The 25,011-nt window shown below is 42.7% G+C and overlaps 2 protein-coding genes across 7 annotated transcripts in view; one reads left to right on the plus strand and one right to left on the minus strand.

Moving 5' to 3' along the window:
• FANCL (FA complementation group L) overlaps positions 1-9,171 on the plus strand; it is a 58,510-nt gene extending 49,339 nt beyond the window's left edge. The window contains exons 8-14 of the mRNA XM_074989483.1: positions 1,514-1,664; positions 3,040-3,123; positions 5,364-5,409; positions 5,495-5,576; positions 7,772-7,888; positions 8,527-8,598; positions 9,035-9,171. Coding sequence (XP_074845584.1) covers positions 1,514-1,664; positions 3,040-3,123; positions 5,364-5,409; positions 5,495-5,576; positions 7,772-7,888; positions 8,527-8,598; positions 9,035-9,070 — 588 coding nt within the window. The 3' untranslated portion in view covers positions 9,071-9,171. The remainder of the gene's footprint in view (positions 1-1,513; positions 1,665-3,039; positions 3,124-5,363; positions 5,410-5,494; positions 5,577-7,771; positions 7,889-8,526; positions 8,599-9,034) is intronic.
• Positions 8,715-25,011, minus strand: part of VRK2 (VRK serine/threonine kinase 2) — an 84,548-nt gene continuing 68,251 nt past the window's right edge. For 2 of the 6 annotated variants that reach the window (XM_074989477.1, XM_074989478.1), the window contains exons 11-14: positions 24,062-24,243; positions 15,345-15,512; positions 14,410-14,496; positions 8,715-9,381 (exon numbers count right to left, since the gene is read on the minus strand). In XM_074989477.1, the coding sequence (XP_074845578.1) occupies positions 9,136-9,381; positions 14,410-14,496; positions 15,345-15,512; positions 24,062-24,243 (683 nt within the window). In that variant the 3' untranslated portion in view covers positions 8,715-9,135. The remainder of the gene's footprint in view (positions 9,382-14,409; positions 14,497-15,344; positions 15,513-24,061; positions 24,244-25,011) is intronic. The other 4 variants (XM_074989479.1, XM_074989482.1, XM_074989481.1 and 1 more) reach the window with 4 other exon arrangements.

Below are 25,011 nucleotides of genomic sequence, written 5' to 3' on the forward strand. Positions count from 1 at the left end.
CGCCCCCTGACGTGCAGGGTATCTTGGCCCCGTCTGTGCCGCGCTTGGCACGCTCATGGGCGGTGTCCTCCGGTGCCTGCAGGCTGCGTGCCTGCGCGCTCTGCACCGCCGGTTCCCTGGGGGTCGGTGCCGCTGCCTGCGGTGCCGCCGGTACCGGCGCTTGTTTAGCCGCCGCCCTGCCTGCGGTGCGGGGCGGCTGTTTGATCATCGGAGGCTGAGCCGCCTCCACGTGGCTCTCCGTGCCGCCGCCGATCAGCTGTTGCTGCGGCTGGGGGCTGTGCGCTCCTCCCGTCCCGCTTGCTGTTGCTGCCGGCAGGGATTGGGCTGGGGAGACTTTCCTCCGTTTTTGCGCTGATGGGGTGAGGGAGGCAGTTTTCCTTTTATGGGCCCCGGAGGGTCCCTCCTGCTGCGGCCGCTCCGGCACATCTGGCTGGAGGGCCTTGTCGAATAGCAGCATTTTAAGCCACATCTCCCTGTCCTTCCTTGCTCTGGCTGTTAATTTTGCACAGAAGGAGCATTTCTGTGTGACATGGGACTCCCTAAGGCACCTTATACAGTGACTGTGCCCATCAGACGCTGGCATTGCCTCTCGGCAAGACTCACATTTCTTGAATCCTGAAGAGGACATTGTTGGTAAGTCTTTTAGTTGTTAATGGGGTACTTAGCACCTTCTCTGTGCTGTTTTCCCCCTCTCGGATGGCCTGCCGCGGCAGGAGGGCTAATGGCCCTAGGCTCCTGGCCTCCGGTGCTCCGCTTGTTACTAGGACTGGACTGAATGCCGTCCTGCTTGTTGTTTTTTGTTTTTTTTGAAAATAACAACTGGCTAACTTAACAATAGACTAAGAACTTTAAAACTTTAAAGAAAACAGCTAAAACCATTGAATACGCTAACTTGGCCATAGCCTAGTCGGATTCCGTCTGCAGCCGATGGCGGTTAAGAGGAACTGGCGGGGACCGGATCGCGCACGTGGCCAGGAGCGCGCAAGGGAGCGGCGTGCACCGGCGCATGCGCGGTCCGGCAGAAACTGCTGGAAAGATCCGACCTGCGGCGCCGGGCGAGCCCAACACCTAATGTGGAGCACCCATGGGGACACTCGAAGAAGAATGCTGAATTCTACTCCTTATTTAAAACATAGTTATTATAAATATGTAATAAAATACATCCAGGCCTTAAAATTGATTTCTGAAATTGTTAGCTTTGAAAATGCTTCCAAGTTCAAGAATACCTTATTTTAGATTCATCAGAATATGACAAAATATGTGTTAGACAATTTAACTGTAGTTTTTGAATACAATTATCAGTCATTAATATTTGTGGCCCATTAAAAAATCAAAAAAGCCTTTTGAGTACTAACAAGAAAAATGTTGACTCTTGCACACTGCAATTTATCCTACAGTGGGATGTGTGCTAGATTTTACTCTTTGAAAGGCGGTAGGTGTTTTTTTTTTTTTTAAAATCATTATGCTATTGGTGGAGTGCCATATAACTTACTAAAATTTCTCCTTTTCTTAGAGTTCCTTAAAGGACATTTATAGTCAGTTCTTGGCAGCATTAGAATCACTGAAAGAATTCTGGAATGCTATGGATGAAATTGATGAGAAGACTTGGGTACTTGAACCAGAAAACCCTACACGGAGTGCCACAATGAGACGAATTGCAATAGGTAGGAAAACAGACAGAATAAAGCATTTTTTAAAACAGAAGTGAGGCTGACTGCTCCTGAAGTTAGTTTGGGAGACAGTAAATTTTTGAATTTTTAAATATAAAATTAAAGTTCTGAGATATATATAAATTACAAATACAAGTGCTGATTCATTCAAAACTGAGAACACATTTGTGATAATCCTATAAGTACTAGATCAGTATGGGATTTTAAAATAGACTGTATGAAATAGATATGTATTGTAGAATAGAATAAAAGCTCATTTACTTTTTAAAATTATTCATTAATTATAATGAGAAATGTAGGTCAAACTAAATTTTGTGATGTGGTTTTGGTTATACTGTACACATTTTTTCAGTATAAACTTTCTTTGGAAGGATAAAAGTAGAACTAGAAGTGCAGCTGTGGGGGAAAGAGGGGATAATGGATGTAGGTAAAAAGGGCAAAAACAGAGAAGGTGGAGAGAAGATAAAAGATAATACAAAATATTCCTGAACTAAGACTAAAGCACTCTGTGGCTCATCATCAGAATACATGGAATTATAGCCTCAATATGTAAGGAGTTATCTTAGTTATTTGAAAAAGCGGGCACTTTCTACTGTTTGTGATGAAACATAAAGAATAGTATTACCTTTGACATGAGGAGTCAGATTATTTTAGCATTTGTATAATTATATACTGCAGTGTAGTTCAATTTCAGTCATAAGACCCAAGAATTTCATTCCATCCAGAAGTCTGATGGGTATAAAACAAATTCAAGTTCCTGAAAATTGGAGCATTATTAACTAGCTGTCAAATTGAGAAACAACAAAAGTAAGCAGTGCCCACACTCAATCTGCAACTTTATGCAAACAGTTGACCTGACTACTGAAATGACAGGTCACACTTTCCTCTACTTCACAGCCCAGATGATTGCAGTCAATCTCTCCTTTTGTGCAGTGAGCTCATCATCTTTCCAGTCCATTTGGGCCCTCTCCTCTGCCTGTCCTTGATTTGGGAAGGCATGTCTTATGATATAGTAAAACACCTGTAGCTGGTGTATGTCAACTTGTGCTTCAGGACTATAAATTGAAGTGTAAATGTTTGGGCTTTGGCTGGAGCTGAGATTCTGGCACCCTCCCTCCTTGTGGTTTATCAGAGGATTTTTACTTTTTGGCTAGATATAACTTGTTCATGTTGAACTGTAACTTTTCGTCATGAACACCATCAGTTCACACTTCTAAACCAAATTTCTTATTTAGGCAATCTAAAAGCTGTCACAATGTCCACAAAACTAAAGGTGTACTCAAAACAACTCATTTGATAAAACACACACTTTGTGATTATGAAGGAAAGCTTTTCACCCTTCATTTACATGCATTCTCTCTCATTGCAGGAAACAATGTCTCCATAAACTTAGAGGTAGATCCCAGACATCCAACTATGCTCCCCGAATGTTACTTTCTTGGAGCAGATCATGGTAAGGTATTTCAGATACCAATTCGTATTTTACCCTTAGAAGCTGGGTCTATTGTGACTTGCACCAGAAACTGCTTACAAGCTTTTAAGGTAAAATTAATTCAGTGGTTTCAGACCCATCTTTCTATTTAAGCAAGCTTTAAAAAGTCAGTATCTCTTACGGAGACTTGCATATAACAGTAAGGCTACGTCTACACGTGAAGCCTACATCGAAATAGCTTATTTCGATGTAGTGACATCGAAATAGGCTATTTCGATGAGTAACGTCTACACATCCTCCAGGGCTGGCAACGTCGATGTTCAACTTCGACGTTGCGCGGCACCACATTGAAATAGGCGCAGCAAGGGAACGTCTACATGCCAAAGTAGCACACATCGAAATAAGGGTGCCAGGCACAGCTGCAGACAGGGTCACAGGGCGGACTCAACAGCAAGCCGCTCCCTTACAGGGTCCCTCCCAGACAAAGTTGCACTAAACAACACAAGATACACAGAGCTGACAACTGGTTGCAGACCCTGTGCCTGCAGCATGGATCCCCAGCTGCCGCAGCAGCAGCCAGAAGCCCTGGGCTAAGGGCTGCTGCCCACGGTGACCATAGAGCCCCGCAGGGGCTCGAGAGAGAGCGTCTCTCAACCCCTCAGCTGATGGTCGCCATGGCAGACCCCGCTATTTTGAAGTTGCGGGACGCGCAACAACTACACGGTCCCTACTTCGACGTTGAACGTCGAAGCTCTGTGCACGCTACTTCGAAGTAGCGGCACTAACTTCGAAATAGTGCCCGTCACGGCTACACGCGCCGGGCGCTATTTCGAAGTTAGTGCCGCTACTTCGAAGTAGCGTGCACGTGTAGACACGGCTTAAGAGTGAATCTGTGGCATGCTATTATGCATTGTTAATATGTTTGAGTCTGACAAATTCATGCACCATAAATTGAAGAATAATTTGAAAATATAGTTACAAGAAAGGTGACAAACTATTCATAACCTATTACTCTTGAGGGCGTTCTGTGCCAAAAATTTAAAAAGTGTGTGCCCAAAATTTTAAAATTCTGTAAATTTTGTCAAAATATCAGTATATAATCATACCAGTTTGTTATTTTGGTAATTTATTTCAAAACACTTATCAGCAAGTATGTCTATAATGATACAGACACATACAAAAATACCTGCAGGAGTAGACAGTTAAAACTTGACCTTATGACAGACCAGTTCCTCTTTCTCTGTTTTCCTGCTGCACACCTTGAAGGCCAGGTACCCACAACGCATTTCTCCCAGAGCCCAGACATGGTGCCCACCCTCCCAGTCAGTATACTCAACCCTCCTCCCTCCAAAGCTCAACTGTGGGGTGCCCTGCCCTTGTTTAGATACATGTACCTCATATCGCCCAGAGCCCAGCCCTTTGTCCACTTCCTCCCCAACTCCAGAGCCCAGCTCTGCCTGCACCCTCAGAGCCCAAAGATCCAGAGGGAGAAACAGCCTAATGCTTGATACCAGGCTTCCATGGAGTTTCCTGCATGCCACCATCTCCTTCCCTCAGGACATGTTGGGAACTGGAGCTGCCAGGAAACTTCTAGCTCAGCAATGGGCAACCTAGGTTAGTGAGTGGGTCGCATTAATGGCCTTCCTTCATCTCAGTGGGCCGCAAGATTGTCATAAGACAGTCTCCCTGGATAGGGTAGTTTTGTTAACTGTGCTTACATACCTAGAATTTTCAGGGTCTGCCAATTGAACTGTAGCAGTACTTTGAATGCAGAGGGAGCACCTGGCTCTCCCAGTCATGTCATGTGCAATCTGCATGCAGCTCACTTTAGGTGCCTTTGCTTTACATGCATGTCACTTTAGTAATACCAGTAGGAAAAAACAAACACTTTGCAGACAGAAACTAGCAGAATCTGGCAACCCTGTAGGTTGTAAAATGTTTCATGGTCCATACTTGCCCACTGTTGCTCTAGCTCTCTCCTCACAGCAGTGTCTTCTATGCGCTCCTTGCCATGTCTTGAGGGGAGATCATACCTTTGGTGTATGATGTTCCAAAACTTAGCATAATTATCATTATATAGGGCTTTTCAAATCTGATACCTGAGGGTGATTTATAAATGTATTTAGTGGAATTTCAAAGGCATAGGCACTTACCTGCCTATTTAGATATCTGAATACCTTTTAAAATCTAGTATTAAGTGCTAAAATGTGGGAGAAGTCTCTTCCTGTGAATAATGTAAATATCTGTGTATAACTTTGTAGTGGTAAATCCTTTGAGAACAAAGCTGAACAACAACATGCACTTATGGTAAGCTTCTTCACTAATAAAATTTTAGTTTAAAATCTGCATTTTGCAGTTCCATGTGTTGAAATCTCTTCCATTCTACTTGCAGGGATCCAGATATTACCCTATTACAAAATTTGAAAGATGTTTTAGAAACTGATTTTCCATCTCGTGCTATGCTTGAGAAGACTGTAAGTATTGCTTTTTGTTCATGCTCAGTCTTTACTTCTGAATGCTATAGACTGATGGATGGGGGGAAGAGGCGACAGCCCATCAGCTGCATCCAGCCTGTCAGCCATTTTAATCCTGCCCTTCAGCTGCCTCTGGGGAGCAGAGTTGGGAGGTTGCCCTGTTCTGCACATGCTGTGAGTCCTTGCAGCTCCTTCACGCAGCAGCACATCCCACCTCTGGCTCCTACGCATTAGAGTAGCAAGGGGGCTCCATGTGCTGCCCCCACCCCAAGCACCACCCCCCACAGCACTCATTGACTGGGAACTGCAGCCAACAAAAGCTGTATTGGTGGTGCTTCCGGACAGGGCTTCACTCAGAGCCACCTGGCCATGCCTCCACAGAGGAGATGAAGCTCCTGGGAGCTGCTTACAGTAAGCTCTGCCTGAAGATTGAATCACCTGAGCCCACAGCGCCATGTTCCAACCCCAGCCCTGATCCCCCTGGTATTCAACAAGCCCTTTGTTCCCAGCCTGGAGCCCTCACTCCCTCTCATACCTCAATCTCAATTTCAAGAGCATTCATGTCCATCAGTACAATTTCCATATCCTGATGTGATTCTCAGAACAGAAAGTTTCCCACTCCTATTATAGACTGATTAAAGTGAAATTTTCACCTTATAACTGTCAGCAAAAATAAGAGTGAGAAAGGATGTAATTGCATTAATAATTTATAAGCAACGCTTCAGAACATCAAGCAACAACTGTTACCTTATTAACAAATATTTATAAGTACACACTTTCATATGGCCTCCACAGCATTAAGTGATTGACAGGAATAGTATTAAAAAGAGAAGAGGAAATTCCAGAGTACTACAGTAAACTCTTTCATCTCCAGCAGCCCTGGGACCGGGAGGTTGCCAGAAAATAGAGAGGTATACCTAGCAATGCATGGCACTAAAGAAAAACAAGATTAGATATTAAGAGACAAACAAAAATGTATGCAGAGTACTTTATTTCCCAATAATAGTAATATTGTACACTGTAAACTTATAGGGTTTGTCTATACTAGCGTCCTCCTTCAAGGGGGGAACGTAAATGAGCCTGAGTGGTGAACAGCAATGAGTTGCTGCGCTGCATCTGCAGCACTTCATTAGTTTAATTCTCACCACATGAACTTCGAAGCTCCTTACTTGAAAGCGCTGGCAAGCCGTGCAGTCGTAGGCATTTCAAAGTACCTGTGCAACTTCTACATGGGTACCTAGAAGTTGCACGGGTACTTCAAAGTGCCCACGACTACACGGCTTGCCAGCGCTTCGAAGTTCACAGCTTCGAAGTTCGCACAGCGAGCATTAAACTTATGAGGTGCTGCAGATGCAGCGCAGCAACTCATTGCTATTCACCACTCGGGCTTAGTTACATCCCCCCTTAAAGAAGGGGGCTAGTGCAGACGAGCTCATACTATATTTGCTGTATTTATTTGTATTTACTTTCACTATACTGTACTTATGGAAACATAACTAACATTTTCTTATGGTTCAAATAACTGGCATTTTAGAGGTCCTGATAACAGAATGCTGGATATGAAATAATTTACTGTACTAAGGTGAAAAATCCAAACCCTCCTCTTTCTCGGTGGGCTGACGCTCTGGCAGGGGCAGGCTTAGCTGCCCCTCCTGCCAGCTCTCCTCCCAGCTAACTTCCATCCACATAGGGCAGCTGCTTGCCTGGCCAGCTTTCACTTCCAGGCTTCCTGCCCTGCCATCCCTGACTGCTCAGCAGCTCCAGCAATGCCACCACTTAAACAGAATTTTAAGCGGCAGCTGCCTCTGCAGCCACACGTGGAGTCGGTGGTAGCTACTTAAAGAGCTGCAGGTAACTGACCCCTGTGATAGACAATATTAACTTCCCATAGTCTGGCAAGATCTTTTTCTGGCACCGGTCAGGTCCCAAGTGTGCCACCTTATAGAGGTTCAACCTGTACAACATGACAAGATATGTCAGTATATGTTTCAAGGGAAGGGGGAGATGTTCACATCTATTGGCTGTAAATAGAACTAGTTCTAATCTTAGAATAGGTGAAACAGACCTTGAGAGGAAGAAATACACAATAAATAAGTCACGTACTTTTATATTTTCCTCTTTCCAACCCTGAGACATGTTAATGAATGTACAAAAAAGTTGAATTGTCTGAAATAGCTGTGTTTTATATTTGTAAGGATTTCACTATGGACTGTGGTATCTGTTATGCATACCGACTTGATGGTGCTCTTCCAGACCAAGTATGTGGTGATCCCCGATGTGGACAACCTTTCCATCAGGCTTGCTTGTTTGAGGTAAAATCTTTATTAATAAAACAAGTCCACCCACCTCCAAATCATGGATTCTAAATATGGGCTTTTGTATTCACTAAATAAGAATGTTATTGAGGCAGTAGAAATAGCTAGTTAAGTGTCTGTCTAGTAAAGAACTGGTGAGAGCTTTATCAATAATGAAGCAGAACCACTAAGCCTTCTTAATTGCATGTTCTTATTGCTGCTTCCTTAGAGTTCTCTTCCATGATTTACTTAGATCTTAAATAAGATCTGGAAGACAAGGAACCTGCCTTACTTTCCACGTATGTACATCTTAAGGTCTAATTCAGTGAGTCTCCATCCAGACAGATTTTCAGGTGCTACAAAAGTAGAATTATTTAATAATACTGCTCTGAAAAACTCAGAAGGGGATGTGGAGGAAATTGGGGTGGATCACACAGCATACTGTCAGTATGTGAAAATAGTTAATCTTTAAGGTAGATTATACAGATGACTAATCCAGCATCACTGCATGCTCCAATCCAGTGTGAAACCACTACAAATCAGGGGATTTATCAGATACTACGAAGAACAATGTTTATAAGAACTTCAGACAGAGGTCATTCCTAAATGGGGCATAAAATAAATATGAAGGGTTTTTTTTTGTTCTTTTCTTGCAGTGGTTACAAGGTCTCCCTTCTAGCAGACAGAGCTTTAATGTCATCTTTGGTGAATGTCCATATTGTAACAAGGTAAGGAAATACTATGGAAGTATAATGGAAGTGTGGAATTGAATGAAGGACAGTAGTGGAGGTTAATAGAAGTGGAAAAACATATAAGAGCAGCAGGCAGCTAATGTTAATTTGATAAATATTTGTGGGTTTTATATTTTATTCCACTGTAAAAATTAAAGTATAGTTACTAATTTAATGTACCAGTATTTAAAACTTTTTGTTGAAAGAAGATGAAAAATAATATGTAACAATGTCTAGATATCAAACCTATACCACAGACTTCTATTATGAGACATTTAATTCTTCTACACTTTTTAGTATTACTTCATGAAGGGACTAGTGCTGGGAAGCATGCAAAATTTTCAAAGCAGAAACAACCAAACAAATATAGTTTAACACATATGTAACCTTGTACATTGTAAAGGTTGACTTTTTATTGAACGTCTTTTTACAGCCAATCTCAGTAAAAATGTCTATGAAGAAACCTTAAAAAATTTATATTGCCTTGAGGGAATGGCACAGCATGCAAACTTGAAGATATTTTAAATGGCGACATCAAAGAAAATACAACAAAAGAAATATGAATATCAGAAGTACAATTATAGTAATACTATAACATCGATACCTCTTGTCAGTAAATGCCAGTTTAAAAATATTGGATACAGGAGGACTGGTAAAATCTCTCTTGCATTCTTGCAAAGATTGTGGAGAATACGTAGTCCTGTTTTGTTGGTGGTTCTTTTTAACTTCCCAGAAAACTGTTTGGGGATAGTGCCTGTGTAGTTGCCTTATGGTGGTTTCCTGCAAGGGGGAAAAGATGTTCAAATGTTTTCAGCATTAAACTGAGTGGAAACCTGAATCAGAAGAATAAAGATTAAAATATTCTGTTACACCGGTTTCTTGGGAAAACATATATGCAAATGCCAAAGAACTACAGTTAAAATAAATTCTGACAAGCTTTTAGCAAGATTTCCTACTAATATGCAGAGCTACTAGTGATTTAACCCTCCCAGATTTTGTGAGCATTCTGCTAGAGGCAGCTGTCATTCAAAGCTTTATAAATGTCCAAATACAGAAGTGGTAACATCTGTAAATTAAAGTGCGTTTGATTTTACAACATGTAGATTAAATGTTTAGGAAATAAATGAAGTTTTAAATAGCAACATCTAAAGTATTCTAATGCCTTTATCTTTTTCTTCAAAATCGTGAAAATCTGTATAACATTTACAGTGTTCCTACCAATAAAGCTTATATACACATTCTAAACTTCTGAATGACAAATTTGCTGTTCCTGTAAATATCTCCTGTTGTATCTTCCTGTCTTTTCTATGCCATTCTACTCTCATCCACAACAGATTATTTTGCTAACTTCATCCAACACATCCATTATCCTGGTACTGTAGTCCTTTGGATGAAAAATTTAGTGAAGAAAGTCAACATGGACCCTGAATTATTGTGTTATGTTCTTTCAACTGAATCCTCTTCCGAATTAGATATAGAAGCAATTCTTTGATGCTCTATCCATCTCAGTCCATATTTTTCACCACGAAAAGAGGAAAACTACCTCATGAACTCTTCACTAGGGTCTCTAATACAGGTAGGTGGTCCACTCTGATTCTCTGTCACCTGCCTTCCTGCTTGCTTACTCTTCTGCTCTTCCTTCTCCTCCTGTTGTTTTTTTCTCTGCCTTCACAAATACCATTCTTTCCTGCATTCTAAAAGCCATTCTACATCTCCAACTACCACCTGTTTCACTTCCATATACTTGAGCTAGCTCTGAACTCTGATTTTCTTCTCAGGTTACTCTCCTACCTCTACCACAGTGTCCTTCAACTGTCCTACCTCCATCTTGCTTTTCTTTCTGCTCTTCCTGAGGGTTAGGCTGTATCTGTATTCATGAGTACTAAATTACACATACCTCTCCCCATTCTATCCTCTCTATTCCTGAATCAGTGGCAGAGAAGTCTGGCATTTTCTTTATGTATTGCCCCCCAAAAATGAAATGACAAAACACACCACATCCCTGCGCTGAGGTTGCAATATGACAAATTACTCCACCTCTCACAGTTAGGCTGCTGCTGAATTCTGTAACAACTAATGTTTTCCAATATGTGTTACTCTCTCCTTAAGTACTGTTACAATGCTTTGCCTGCCTTAAATGAGTTGATGATTAGACTCTTGCAAACTCCTTTACTGTGTTAAATCTGGCTTCCATCTTCCACTTCATTCAAAATGCCTCTATCAAACTCCTCTTCCTTTCCTCCTGTTATAACCATGTCATTCTCTGCGTCCTTTCGTTGACACTTCATGTTCAGCCTCCTTTTCTTTATAGCTGTGTTTAGATTAAAGTAGATATAAAAATCTGACTTTTCCAACATTCTTTTGTTTGGACCTAGAGCCTTTATTTCTTTATATCTATGCCTGAAATATCCTTCCTAATATCTATCACAATTCTCTCTCAATACATCAGACATTTGTAATTTCAATACAACACTCCTACACCAACTTTCCGAATCAGTTATATAAAAGGAATTACAGTAAAGTCTCAGAGTACGCAAGGGTTCCGTTCCACGAGCCCTCACGGAAACCCGGATTTCATGTAAGTGGGGGTTTGGCTTTTTCCCTGGAAGAACACACGTTCTGCAGCTGGGGAAGCAGCAGAAAGGTAAGTCCTGGGCTGGGGGTGGCAGCTGGGGAGGCTTAAGGCTGGTGGTGGGTTGGGGCCATGGGATGCAGGTGGTGGGGAGGAGCTAAGCCTCGGGTGGGTTAGGGCTGCAGCGGGGTGAGGGGTGGAGTTGAGCCGGAGCTGTGCACGGGTGGTGAGCTGGGGGTTGAGCCGGAACTAGAGCTGTGCATGGGTAGAGAGCTGGCAGAGGGGTTGCACCAGAGCTGCAGGGGGAGGGAGACAAGTGGCTTAAACCAGAGCCGCATGTAGGTTGTGAGCCGGCCGGGAGGGCGGTGGGCAGCTTGAACCAAAGCTGCACATAGGTTGTGAGCTAACAGGAGTTGCACTTGAAGCCTCACAGTGTGTGTGTGGGGGGGCGGGCAGGGCGGCTTGAATCAGAGATGCGCATGGGCAGTTTAAACCAGGGTGGGGAGTGAGCTGGAGCCGTGCGTGAGTGGTAGTAAGCCAGAGCCAGGCGTGGGCATGCAGGGTGAGCTGGAGCTGCACATGGGTGGTGAGCTGGCAGGGGGGTTTGATCTGGGCTTGGGGAGGTTGAGCTGGAGCCCACCTGAGGGTCTGTGAGCTAGAGCCTGAGGTGGGGTGGGGGGTGAACAGGAGCTATGCGTGGATGGTGAGCGGAGCTGGGGGGGAGGGGCGAGGGGGGGCGGAGCTGGGGCCGTGTGGAGCTGAGGGAGGGTTGAGCCAGGACAGCAGGGAGCAAATTCAGCACAGCTGTAAATCGTGGTACAGGATTTACTAGAGGAATCGGGGTCAGATGTGTAAGAGCGGGGTTGCGTACTCGGAGACCTTACTGTAGCTGGAATTGTACCCTCTAACATAATATGCTCATGACCTTATTTTGGTTATTTCCTCTCCAACGTCCATCCCCTTAAGTCTTCATTTGAATTTTCTGACATTAACATCCATATTTAATTTGAGTCTCTTATTACTCAGAAAGTGCCATGAATACCAAGGAACAACTTCAGTGGCACAACCAATTTAATAGTCATATTACCCAGTTACTTTTTTCTCCTAGGGAACAATGACTCAAAAATTCTAATGGCAATGGAATATTTTGCCAAAGGCTTGTTTAGTCCATTCTTGTTCTTGTCACCTGATCCTTCTCAAGGGGTGCTGCTTCTTCTGTTCCTCCCCTCCTTCAGTCACCCAGACACACACTTTCCAAATGCCTCCCATCCAACTATACAAAAATACATCCTTGCTTTCCAGCTAAGTGCAGCTGCTGCTACCTCCACAAAGCAGAGGGGAAAAAAAAGAACACAAGTCCCCATACTCCTTCACAGCACCAAGATTTATAATTAAGATGGCACCACTGTACTGGCTGTTTCTGCTAATACATGTGATCACTGTTAGGGAGCAGTCTCACAAATGAGATGAACTCCCTGGCTGGAGGACCAAAAGCTGCTGCTTTCAGCAATGGGGCAGATTCAAAAGTTGCTGAAGGTCTGTGTGAGAGGAGGGATTTGCAAGGAAGCAGGTTGGGTATGGTCCAATAGATCATTTACATTCTAGCATCCAAAACAATTTTTTAATTAAACTAGCATCTTAATTGCTAGGTCTAACTCCTCTGCATTCCCTCGTTGTCAGGGAAGGTAATACACAAAGTTTGGTGGTGTTTTGGCAAGATAAAGGAGGCTTGTTTAGTCTAGCCCTCTTCCCATTAGCTGTGATCCTTTATTACAGGGGTGGGGAACCTACAGCACAAGAGCCATGTCTACACGTGCACGCTACTTCGAAGTAGCGGCACTAACTTCGAAATAGCGCCCGTCACGGCTACACGCGCTATTTCGAAGTTAACTTCGACGTTAGGTGGCGAGACGTCGAAGTCGCTAACCCCATGAGGGGATAGGAATAGCGACGTTCAACGTCGAAGTAGGGACCGTGTAGTCGTTGCGCGTCCCGCAACTTCGAAATAGCGGGGTCCGCCATGGCGGCCATCAGCTGAGGGGTTGAGAGACGCTCTCTCTCCAGCCCCTGCGGGGCTCTATGGTCACCGTGGGCAGCAGCCCTTAGCCCAGGGCTTCTGGCTGCTGCTGCGGCAGCTGGGGATCCATGCTGCAGGCACAGGGTCTGCAACCAGTTGTTGGCTCTGTGGATCTCGTGTTGTTTAGTGCAACTGTGTCTGGGAGGGGCCCTTTAAGGGAGCGGCTTGCTGTTGAGTCCGCCCTGTGACCCTGTCTGCAGTTGTGCCTGGCACCCTTATTTCGATGTGTGCTACTTTGGCGTGTAGACGTTCCCTCGCAACGCCTATTTCGATGTGGTGCTGTGCAACGTTGATGTTGAACGTCGACGTTGCCAGCCCTGGAGGACGTGTAGACGTTATTCATCGAAATAGCCTATTTCGATGTTGGCTTCACGTGTAGACGTAGCCAAGAGGTGATCTGGCCCATGGAGCTCTAATCCCCTCCCACCCTGCAGTGGGCACCTACGTTTGTGCTCCAGGTACATGGTCCCCTGCAGAGCTTAAATGCAAGCACTGAGCTCCCTACTGTTGGAAGCTAGACTGAGTGCTACAGACCAACCCAGGCAAACTGGGCTGGATGCAGCCTACAGGCTGTGCCTGGTAGGGGGGAGCAAGCAGCTCTGTGCACTTCTGTTTCTTCTCCCCTCTGGCTTAGAGGAACAGCAGCAAAGGCAACTGTTTGCCTGGAGGCTTTTCCTCTATCATTCCCATTGGCCGCAATTCTGGCTAATGGAAGCATCGGGGGCTGGTGCCTCGGAACAGTGGATGGCATAGAGCCACACGTGCCTCTTGGAATATGTTTAGGTAAGCACTCCACCCGTCATGCAACCATCCAGACCCTGCATACCACCAGCCCACTCCTGCACCCTCCCGCACCCTCAGACCCCTCCCTACACTGACCCTGCACACCCACCCCCATTTTTGGCCCCAATATGAGCCTGGAGGCAGCACACAAAATCTACTAGCCCTGGGTCCCCAGAAGTGTTAATCTAGCCTGGGGAACGCCTTGGTCCTCCCTCGCTGGTGGAGAAGGAATGCAGTAAGAGTGAGGTGTGTCAGTCTGGGGCCACATCAGTGGTTGCGTTTTTTTTTACTTCTCACTTCCAGCCCCTAACCCAAAAAAGGTCCCTCTCCCCCTCCCTCCTGCTGCTTTATCAGAAATGTTCAGCTCACCCCATACCTTACTGAAATTTCTGGGGCAGCTCTGCTGTTCCTTCTTCAGTTTGCTGCCTTGTACTAGAGTCTCCATGCAGCGATCAGCAGGCTGCTTGAAGGAAAGATTTTTTTAAAATAACGTCTCATTCTGGTGCTTTAAAAGTTTCATTTACTCTTCAAATAAGAAAAGCACAAATGGAATAAATATTGCTAAATTAACTTAAAACCAAAGGGGAGAAGGGAGGGAGAGTTTCTTTTTTCTGGCTAAGACACATTCTATTCTGAACTATTCCTACTCACAAATAGCAAGGAAGCCTTTATCGAATGATTCTTTTCGCTCTAGAAGTGTGAAGCTGAGCAGTACAGATCCATTTTGGCACATACATTATACAATTTGAAGTTAATGAGGTCATTCAAACCTTTTATATAATAGAGTAGCCAATGCTATTCAGCTTTGATCAGTTAAGTTCTGACTTTTTAATGCCTAAAACCAAGGTTTTATTAGGGATTAATATTAAATTTAGTTATTGAAGACTGAACTATTACCAAACAGTGGGATCAGAGCAGTTTCCATGCTGTAAATTAGAAGTGGAAACTATTACTGTCTTGCAAATGTTTAATGACAACCACTACATAAGAATGTTGTCAGAGGTACCATTCCTAATGCCTGTGACTACAGAGGCAATGTTAGAGATACTACTGGAAGTACAGCACTATTTTTGCACTTAATACACAATGATAACAGAACATTTTTTAACTTAATTATAATCTTGGAATAATGTTATCCAGTGGTGCCTAAGTATATACCAAGTTCTGGTGGTACTGTGATTAATATTTAGGCTGTTATTTGCATGCATCTGTTGTGCCAATATTTCATTAAAGAGCAACACGGTTATTAAAACAGAACTTTTTTCTCAGGTTTCACATATACTAAGTATACTTTAACATCAAAACTCTCACCACCAGTGGTTCATTATGCTGAAGTATCTTGTTCAATCCAGCTGGTTTCTCTTGCTCTTGTCTGTGTGTTACTGGAATACCAGCTTTTTTCAGACAGTTGTATTCTTTATCATCCAGCTTTCTTTCTTCTTGTTTAAACTCTTTTGGTGTAGGCTTTGGTAAATGAACCTGTTAACGTGCAGGTAAAAACATGATATAATGAAAACATTCAAGTCAGAAGGAAAAATGCTTAAATACAGTACAAAGGCAAACGGCAAAAAGTCAAGAGGATACTAAACATGTAGAAAACAGTTGTCAAAAAACCTTTCCTACCAACAGGACAAGACTGGTGCTACTGTTATGCTATCATTAGCAACTATGTTATTTACTGAAAGGTATTTTAATGGAAAACTACTTCAATAATTTAGAACTATATTTACACTTAACCTTTACTGGAAATGGAAACACAGTCACTAATTAAACTCTTAAATAAGTTTCCCATTATTGCATTGAGCCCAACTTAATGTTACTGTCTCAAATATGGTAATTTCGCTTTTATTCAGGTAATCTAATCGTGTCTTCTAGCATGCTAATATGTACTGCAAATTATAGTCAGGAGTTCACACACTTTTTTCTAGTTTTATATCCACTCAATGTCAAATCATGTCTATTTTGGCATTTGTAACTCTTAAGGTAAATGTAGCCAAAACATACCCTGTAGGCCACATGCTACCCTTCAGCACTTCTGGCACACTAAACAACAGTAGTAACGGTCACATGCGGCCCTCTTCACAGCAGTTCTTGAGTATAGGAGTTACAAATTAAATCTGCTTCCTTTTGGTGGCATCGATTAAATAGTTCAAGAATGGGAATTAGACAAATAATAAAGAGTATTGTGCCAAAGTGGATTAGAGGAGAGCTACTCCATCAGCCATCAACCAAGGGCTGAAACATAAAACCTCTATTACAGGCCTGATTCCAAAAAAAGAACGAGTACATTTTCAAAAGTGCATAAGGTCCAGTTTTTGAAAGATAATTAGGTGCCTAAAGATGCGGAGAGGCAACTAACATGATTTTTTCAAAGATAATGAACTACTTTTTAAAATCTGATGGTTACACTCCTCCTCTGAAATTCATTAGATGTGCCAAATCCAATTTTCAAATAAGACTTAATTTCTGAAAAATATCATTATAGTTATCTTTCCCCACCTAAACAAAGTATGATGTCTGGTTGCATGTTGTTATAAATCTATCAGGGACCTCTCTGGTTATGCTTGAAGTATTTAACCATAACCCTAATAATTCACAAGTAACAGAGAGAAAGCCGTGCTACTCTATACACTATCAAAACAAAAAGCAGTCAAGTAGCACTTTAAAGACTAGCAAAATAGTTTATTAGGTGAGCTTTCGTGGGACAGACCCACTTCTTCAGACCGTAGCCAGACCAGAACAGACTCAATATTTAAGGCACAGAGAACCAAAAACAGGAAGCAAGGAGGACAATCAGAAAAAGATAATCAAGGTGAGCAAATCAGAGAGTGGAGGGGTGGGGGAGGGAGGTCAAGATTAGATTGAGCCAAGTATGCAGACAAGCCCCTATAGTGACTGAAAAAGTTCCCATCACGATTTAAACCATGTGTTAATGTGCCGAATTTGAATATAAAAGGCAGCTCGGCTGCTTCCCTTTCCAGAACGGTGCGATAATTCTTGTTCAGTCACACACATACCATTAGGTCATTGACGGAATGCCCCATTCCATTAAAACGTTGACTAACTGGTTTGTGGATCTGGAGCGTTTTGATGTCTGTTTTGTGCCCATTGACCCTTTGTGTAAGGGAGTTAGAAGTCTGTCCAATATACAAAGCCACCTAACAATTTAATGGCTAAATACTGACAACCATAGACCAAGAAGATATACAATAGCTATAAAGAACTGCTAATGCTTTTGCAATGGAAGAATAGGTGTTCCTACCATCCGTGGGGGTGTTGCCAAGGAACTAAGGCCACTGAGTCATTGATGCCTACTATATTGAAGGATGAGTGCAGTACTCAAGGGGGAGCTGCACCCAATCCTATGGATAATACTAGGGCAGAAGTCTCTGACAACTGTGCACATGGGTATACACACACCTAACACAGAAGAGCCATGAGACAGCAGTCACAAAAAAATAAATCTCCTGTCTTATGTCCATTTTTCTGTGAATGAGATTACATTAATCTTTTCGCCCGTAAGTACATCTTAAGAGAGACATACACTTGCGGAAAGAAGAGGTCTAGTTTGAGGCAGCACAAGCATGCATATTTTTCAAAAAGGCAACACAGGAGATATTTAAAATCCATCTGAACATTTAAGTGATGATAGGTACTAACATTAAGTCATCTGCAAACAGCACAGTCCTGACTCTGACTGTTACTGACCGCTCACATAATTCTGCCTGTGTTCAAGAAAAAGAAGCACTGGTAATTGATGCTCCTCACTTATGGACTTGTAATGGGCATGTGCATTTGCAAAGCAAGAGCTGGGGCAACTCTTCAATCTTGTACAATCAGAACAAGGTCAGGAACAGCTTTCATGCTACTTTAATATTCAAGTTTTAGGCTAAGTATAAAACAGATTAATAGATTTTTGTACTTTCAGCTGAAAGAAAAAATTAAAAACAAAACCTAAAACACCTTATACAGCCCAGCATAAGAACATAAGAATGGCCATACTGGGTCAGATAAAGGTCTATCTAGCCCAGTATCCTGTCTTCCAACAGAGGCCAGTGCCAGATGCCTCAGAGGGAGTGAACAGAACAGGTAATCATCAAATAATCCTTCTCATTACATCCATTTCCAGCCTCTAACAGAGGCTACGGACACCATTCCGACCCATCCTGACTAATATCCATCAATGGAGTTAACCTCCATGAATTTATCTAGTTCTTTTTTTGAACCCTGTTAAAGTCTTGGTCTTCACAATTTCCTCTGGCAAGGAGTTCCACAGGCCTACTATGCACTGTGTGAAGAAAAACATCCTCTTGTTAGTTTTAAACCTGCTACCTATTAATTTAATTTGGTGAACCCTAGTTCTTTTGTTATGGGAACATAACACTTACTCATTTTTCCCACACCAGCCATGATTTCATATACCTCGATCATATCACCGCTTAATCTCCTTCTTTCTAAATTGCAAAGTCCCAGTCTTTTTAATCTTTCTTCATCTGGCAACCATTCCAAGCCCCTAATGATTTTGGTTGCCCTTTTCGGAACTTCTTCCAGTGCCAACATATCTTTTATTTGAGATGAGGTGACCACATTTGTAAGCAATAGTTAAGATGTGGACATACCATGGATTTATATAGAGGCAATAAGATATTTTTTCTTATTCTCTATCCCTTGTTAATGATTCCTAGCATTCTCTTTGCCTTTTTGACTGCTGCAGCACATTGAGTAGATGTTTTCAGAGAACTATCCACAATGACTCCAAGATCTCTCTCGAGTGGTTATAGCTAAATTAATCCCCATAATTTCATACGTATAGTTGGAATTATTTTTTCCAATGTACATAACTTTATATTTATCGGCATTAAATTTCATTTGCCATTTTGTTGCCCAGTCATTTAGTTGAGTGAGATCTTTTGGAAACTCTTCACAGTCTACTTTGTTCTTAACTATTTTGAACAGTTTAGTACCATCAGCAATTTTTTCCACCTCTGTTTTCCCCTTTTTTCAGCTCATTTATAAATAGGTTGAATAGGATTGGTCCCAGTACAGACCATTGGGGGACACCATTAGTTACCTGTCTCCATTCTGAAAACTTACCATTTACTCCTATCCTTTGTTTCCTTTCTTTTAACCAGTTTTCAGTCCATGAGGGGACCTCCTCTCTTATCTCATGACAACTTATTTTACTTAAGAGTCTTTGGTGAGGGACCTTACCAAAGGCATTCTGGAAATCTAAGAGAGTTGGAATCGATCGTGACTCATGGCCTTCCTGCTTAGGCCACTTTGGTGTGGGAAAAATGAATGAAAATGGTCAGCGTCTTCTTGAACTTTGCACGTACCACAATCTGTGCATCACAAACACATTTTTCCAAACCAAGCCACAGCATAGAGTGTCATGGAGACACCCACGCTCAAAACACTGCCATCAACTACACGTGGTCATCACTAGACGTGATAACCTCAAAAACGTCCTTCTGACATGCAGCTATCATGGTGCTGACTGCGATACAGATCACTGGTTAGTTTGCTCCAAACTCAAGGTGATTCCCAAGAAGCTGCACTGCTCTAAACCAACTGGAAGGCCCCACATCGATGCCAGAAAGACGGCTAACTCGGAGAGAGCTGAAAAGTTCAGAGCAACCCTCGAGAAGAATCTGCGCAGCAACCCTGGGAGTGCCGATGTGACATCCAGATGGCAGCATCTGAGGGATACAATGTACAACACGGCCTTGTCGGTGTTTGGAAGAAGAGCTAGAAACACAAATGACTGGTTCGAAGCTAACTCTGATGAGATGATTCCAGCCATCAAAAAAAAAATGCACTGCACTCCTGGAGTACAAACGTTTGCCAAGCCAGAATACCATGCAAGCGCTCAGAGCAGCCAGAAAAACAGTACAGCAGACGGCCAGGCGCTGTGCCAACAACTACTGGCTCGAGCTATGCAGAAGCATCCAGACCAGTGCTGACTTTGGTAACCTCAGGGGAATGTACGAGAGCATCGAGAAGGCATTAGGACCCACCCAGAACAAGATGGCACCTCTGAAATCCAAATCTGGTGAAGTCATCATTGACAAAGCCAAACAGATAGAGCACTCAGTCAAGTACTACTCCGAGCTGTACTCACGCGAGAACATTGTGGTCGACTCAGCCCTCAATGCCGTTGAACTCCTACCAGTAATGGACAAACTGGACCAGGAACCAACTGTGGATGAACTGAAGAAAGCCACTGACAACATTGCAGTAGGAAAGGCCCCGGGCCAGGATGGTATACCACCAGAGGTAATCAAGTGTGCCACAGACACTCTCCTGGAAACCCTACATGAGCTACTGTGCCTGTGCTGGAGAGAGGGAGAGGTTCCACAGGACATGCGCGGCGCTAACATCATAACCTTGTATAAGAACAAAGGAGACAGAAGCAACTGCAACAATTACCATGGAATCTCCCTCCCAAGCATCACGGGTAAACTGTTCGCTTGCGTCATCCTCGGCAGACTCCAGAAGATTGCTGAGAGGGTGTATCCTGAATCACAGTGCGTATTCCGCGCAGAGAGATCTACCGTCAACATGGTCTTCTCTCTGAGGCAGCTGCAGGAGAAATGCAAGGAGCAGAGGAAGCCACTCTATATTGCCTTCATCGACCTAACCAAGGCCTTCAACTTGGTCAGCAGGGATGGACTGTTCAAACTGCTCCACAAGATAGGCTGTCCGCCATGGTTACTCAAGATGATCCAGTCTTTCCACGAAGACATGAGAGGAACCGTCCAATACGATGGCACATTATCGGATGCTTTCAGCATCAGGAGCGGCGTCAAACAAGGATGTGTCCTATTTCTGACATTGTTCAGGATCTTCTTCGCACTGCTCCTTAAACACGCCTTTGGATCTTCAACAGAGGGCATCTTTTTGCACACAAGATCTGACAGGAAACTGTTTAATCTTGCAAGGCTGAAAGCTAAATCTAAGGTGCGGGAAGTCCTCATCAGAGATATGCTGTTCGCAGATGACGCTGCTGTCGTGTCACACACAGAAGACCAGCTTCAGAAGCTGCTGGATCGGTTCTCCAAAGCATGCAAGGACTTTGGGCTCTCCATCAGCCTAAAGAAGACAAATGTACTTGCTCAGGACGTTGCTGTTTCTCCATCAATCAGCATTGACAACTATATGTTAGAGGTTGTCCACGAGTTCGTTTACCTCGGGTCCACCATCACTGACACCCTGTCCTTGGAGACTGAGCTAAATAGGAGAATCGGTAAAGCAGCCACAACTCTGTCCAGACTCAGCGAGAGAGTGTGGAATGACAACAAGCTGTACACTCACACCAAAATGCAAGTCTACAGAGCCTGCATCCTCAGCACCCTCCTTTACGGCAGCGAGACTTGGACCCTGTACGCCCGCCAGGAAAAGAGGCTGAACGTCTTCCACTTACGCTGCCTCAGGCACATCCTTGGAATATTGTGGAAGGACAGAGTGTCCAACACTACCGTCCTTGAGCAAGCTGGAATCCCAACTATGCACACCCTCCTCAGGCAGCAGCGGCTCCGCTGGCCTGGCCACGTCCACAGGATGAATGATGGAAGGATCCCAAAAGACATCCTGTATGGTGAGCTAGCCTCTGGCAAAAGACCTCCCGGACACCCCCAGCTGCGCTACACAGATGTTTGCAAGAGACACAGCTGGGAGGAGCTGGCAGACGATCGCAGCAGATGGAGGCAGGAACTATACAAGGGCCTTCAGAAGGGTGAGTTGAGGATCAGACAGCTAGCAAAGGAGAAGCGAGCCCACAGAAAGCACAGCAAGGACCTGCCAGACACCCAATACATATGCAACAGATGCAGCAAAGACTGTCATTCTCGTGTGGGTCTTCACAGTCACAGCCAACGCTGCAAATGAGGATGCCAAACGGAACTACGAAGGGCGCGTTCCATAGTCTACGTAGACTGAAGGATGCTACTAAGTACACTATATCCACTGGATCCCTCTTGTCCACATACTTAATTGCTTAGATTCACAAAGAAAATATTCATGCTTCTCGCTATTTGGCTGTTCATTTCCTTTTTTTTTTTTTTCAAAGAGAAACAAAGCTACATTTACAGAAAAAACGCTGAATTATAACTTGAATTGTGAACATGGGGGCAAAGAGAGATTTAATACATTCATATATCCTTTCCTCAGAATGGTTTTCCTATTGAACCTTACATTGCTTTGCTTTAACATCATATACACATTTTAACTAAAATAATATTATTTTATTTTTATATATTTGCTTTTCCTGGGATCCATTATTCTTCCCTGGCAATTAATTACTGAATATCTGCTTAAAGCTGACAGGACAAACCAAAAGCTTCACATACTTAGTTCAGCTTCCCTTCTATGAAGAAAAGGGGTGTGTATTTTGCTGTGTACACAGATGAAAAGAAAGCAGAAAGAACCATAGTTTTGCTTTAATATTCATTGTTTAATATGCAAAAATCTAGACTCTGGTCAAGCAGAAATCCAAACATAAGCATCTTCTTTACTGACCTATTTAAAAAAAACTTATTTCAATTAAGTTAAAAAAATATGCAAACTACAACAATGAACTGAGCTTCTCAAATTAGCATTGATTAAGTGGTGACCATTATTGCAAGGGAAATACTGTCACTGAAATAGCATCTTGTTTTGTTGTAAAAATGATAACACAAAAGTCAATAAAACTGCTAAAATAAGTCTCTGTAATTACCAAGATCAAAATACAGTTGCTTTTTATTAAAACGAACTTTTGTTCTGCCTTCTGCAATACGTAAATAGTGCTGACAATTGGTTTGTGAGCCACTTGCTACAATAAAATGTAATTGTATCATGAGAGAAAGGTGACAATCAGGAGATCATGAAAAAATTACATATTCTCACTGATAGTTAATTAGCCATGCAAAACCCCCTCAAACAGATATTCTCGTCTATTAGGAATGATTACTATGCAGGCCTACAGATGTCAATACCACAGTCATTCAAATACTTCTTTCCCTACTAATTGAAGGTTGTAAAGCTCTGGTGCCAAGGTTTGGCTTCCAAAGAGCTAATTTATGACTAGAAGGATATTTTATGTCTTCAGTTGCAGCAGCTACAAAACTCAGCAAATCAGAACCATCTGTGCACTGATACTTGAATCACCATTCATCCAGCAGCCTATCAGTCACATTACTTTGCATCCTGCATTCTTGGCTCATGTACACTTGTGATGGTCCAAAGTTCAAAAGAAATATTAGAAATGAATGATACCCTGACCCTGCCTTATTGCACACGCTTCAGAGAAGAAATAGGACTTTTGCATATGGGTAGTTCAAGGCAGAGATATTGTGAGGCTGACATTTCATATCAGGTTCAGCAAGGCTTCTAATTACATCAGTCTAAATTTATTAAACTTAAAGGTTTTATTGACTGTATAGTTTCAGAAAAAATATGAGAGGGTGGGGGATATATAATCATGATAGCTGTCAACTTTAAATCTGTGTGCTAAAAAGAGCACATTACACAGCACTACATACAAATTAACTACTTAAATCCAAAGATGAAATACCCCCTTTGGAATGGCGGCTGTAGGAATGCAATGACAAAAGACAAAAATAAAATAAAATAAAATTAAAATAAAATAAAAAAGGACAGAAAGTAAATCAAATGCTTTGAGTCATCACAGCAACTTTGCTTTTAATCTGGCTAGAAAGAAAAACCTGGTATTCAAGCTTGTCTTCAAGATGTTAGTGAACAAAGTCCTTGACTTCCCCATTATCCTGAAAGTAAATGATTCTCCACAGACATCCTACTTTGAAGTGAGAGGCTGTAGGTCAAAAGGACTCATGACAGGTTTTCCTCCTCGACAGTTTACATCCCACTTTTTAGCAAAGCCAGAGGAAACAGGAAATAACAAATGTTTAACAAATTAACAAATTTAAACACAAAACAGTTGTGCCACTCTCTTTTGAGACCTTGTGCAAAAAAACAAACAAACAGGTTTTGCAAAATAATTGCAGACTGCAAGGGACTGTGTTACTTACTTTCAGATCTTTAAAATAATGCAGATTCAGAGCACATCCAGAAGTGGAAAATTCCAGAGGGCCATCATAAAACGTTTCACTTGACTTCAGTCCATCCACCAAGATTTTCTTTAGTACTTGATACTTTGGCTTTTCTTCATAACTTAAACGATAAACACATGCCAAAAACTTGGCTATTTCACCTGTGGAGTATATTTTAAAAGTGAATTTTATCTGATGTGACCCTACAACTTTAAAAAAAAAAATTGTAAATCCAAGATTACAAAAATCACAAGAATGACAATCAAGATCAGGGTGGACTGCTTTAAATCAAGGTGATTTAAACAAAGTTACCAAAAAAGCTAAGACTGACTGTGCTTAGAGTGCACTTACTTTTGGCTTAAGCTCCACTGAACTCACTGGCACTTGTATGTATATATTTTCCAGAAAACAAGTATAGAATGGGGTTCCCTTGGGAAAGCTGAGTTATGCTGAAGTAAAATAGGGAATAGACTTATGGCATCACTATTACAGTCTGTGGCCATGATGTTCCAAAATGAGAGACAAGTATCAGAGGGATAGCCGTGTTAGTCTGTGTCTTCAAAAGCAATAAGAAGCCCTGTGGCATCTTATAGACTGACAGATATTTTGGAGCATACGCTTTAGTGGGCAAAGACCCGCTTCATCAGATTCATCTGAAGCAGGTCTTTGCCCACTAAAGCGTATGCTCCAAAATATCTGTTAGTCTATAAGGTGCCACAGGACTTCCTGTTGTTTTTCAGAATGAGAAAGTGACTGAAGCTTTGGTGGAGTCCCTGCCCAAGCCCCACCCCTCTGCGTGCAGGGACTCCACCAAAGCCCAAGCCCCACTGCCCCATAAGAGGGGAACAAAGTTGAAGGCCAAGGACTTCAGCCCCTGGGAGAGGGCCTGTAACATGAGCCCCAACATGGGCACCATGAGCATTCTGCTA

Source organism: Carettochelys insculpta, chromosome 3, assembly GCF_033958435.1.
Source record: "Carettochelys insculpta isolate YL-2023 chromosome 3, ASM3395843v1, whole genome shotgun sequence".
NCBI classification, from domain to species: Eukaryota; Metazoa; Chordata; order Testudines; family Carettochelyidae; genus Carettochelys; species Carettochelys insculpta.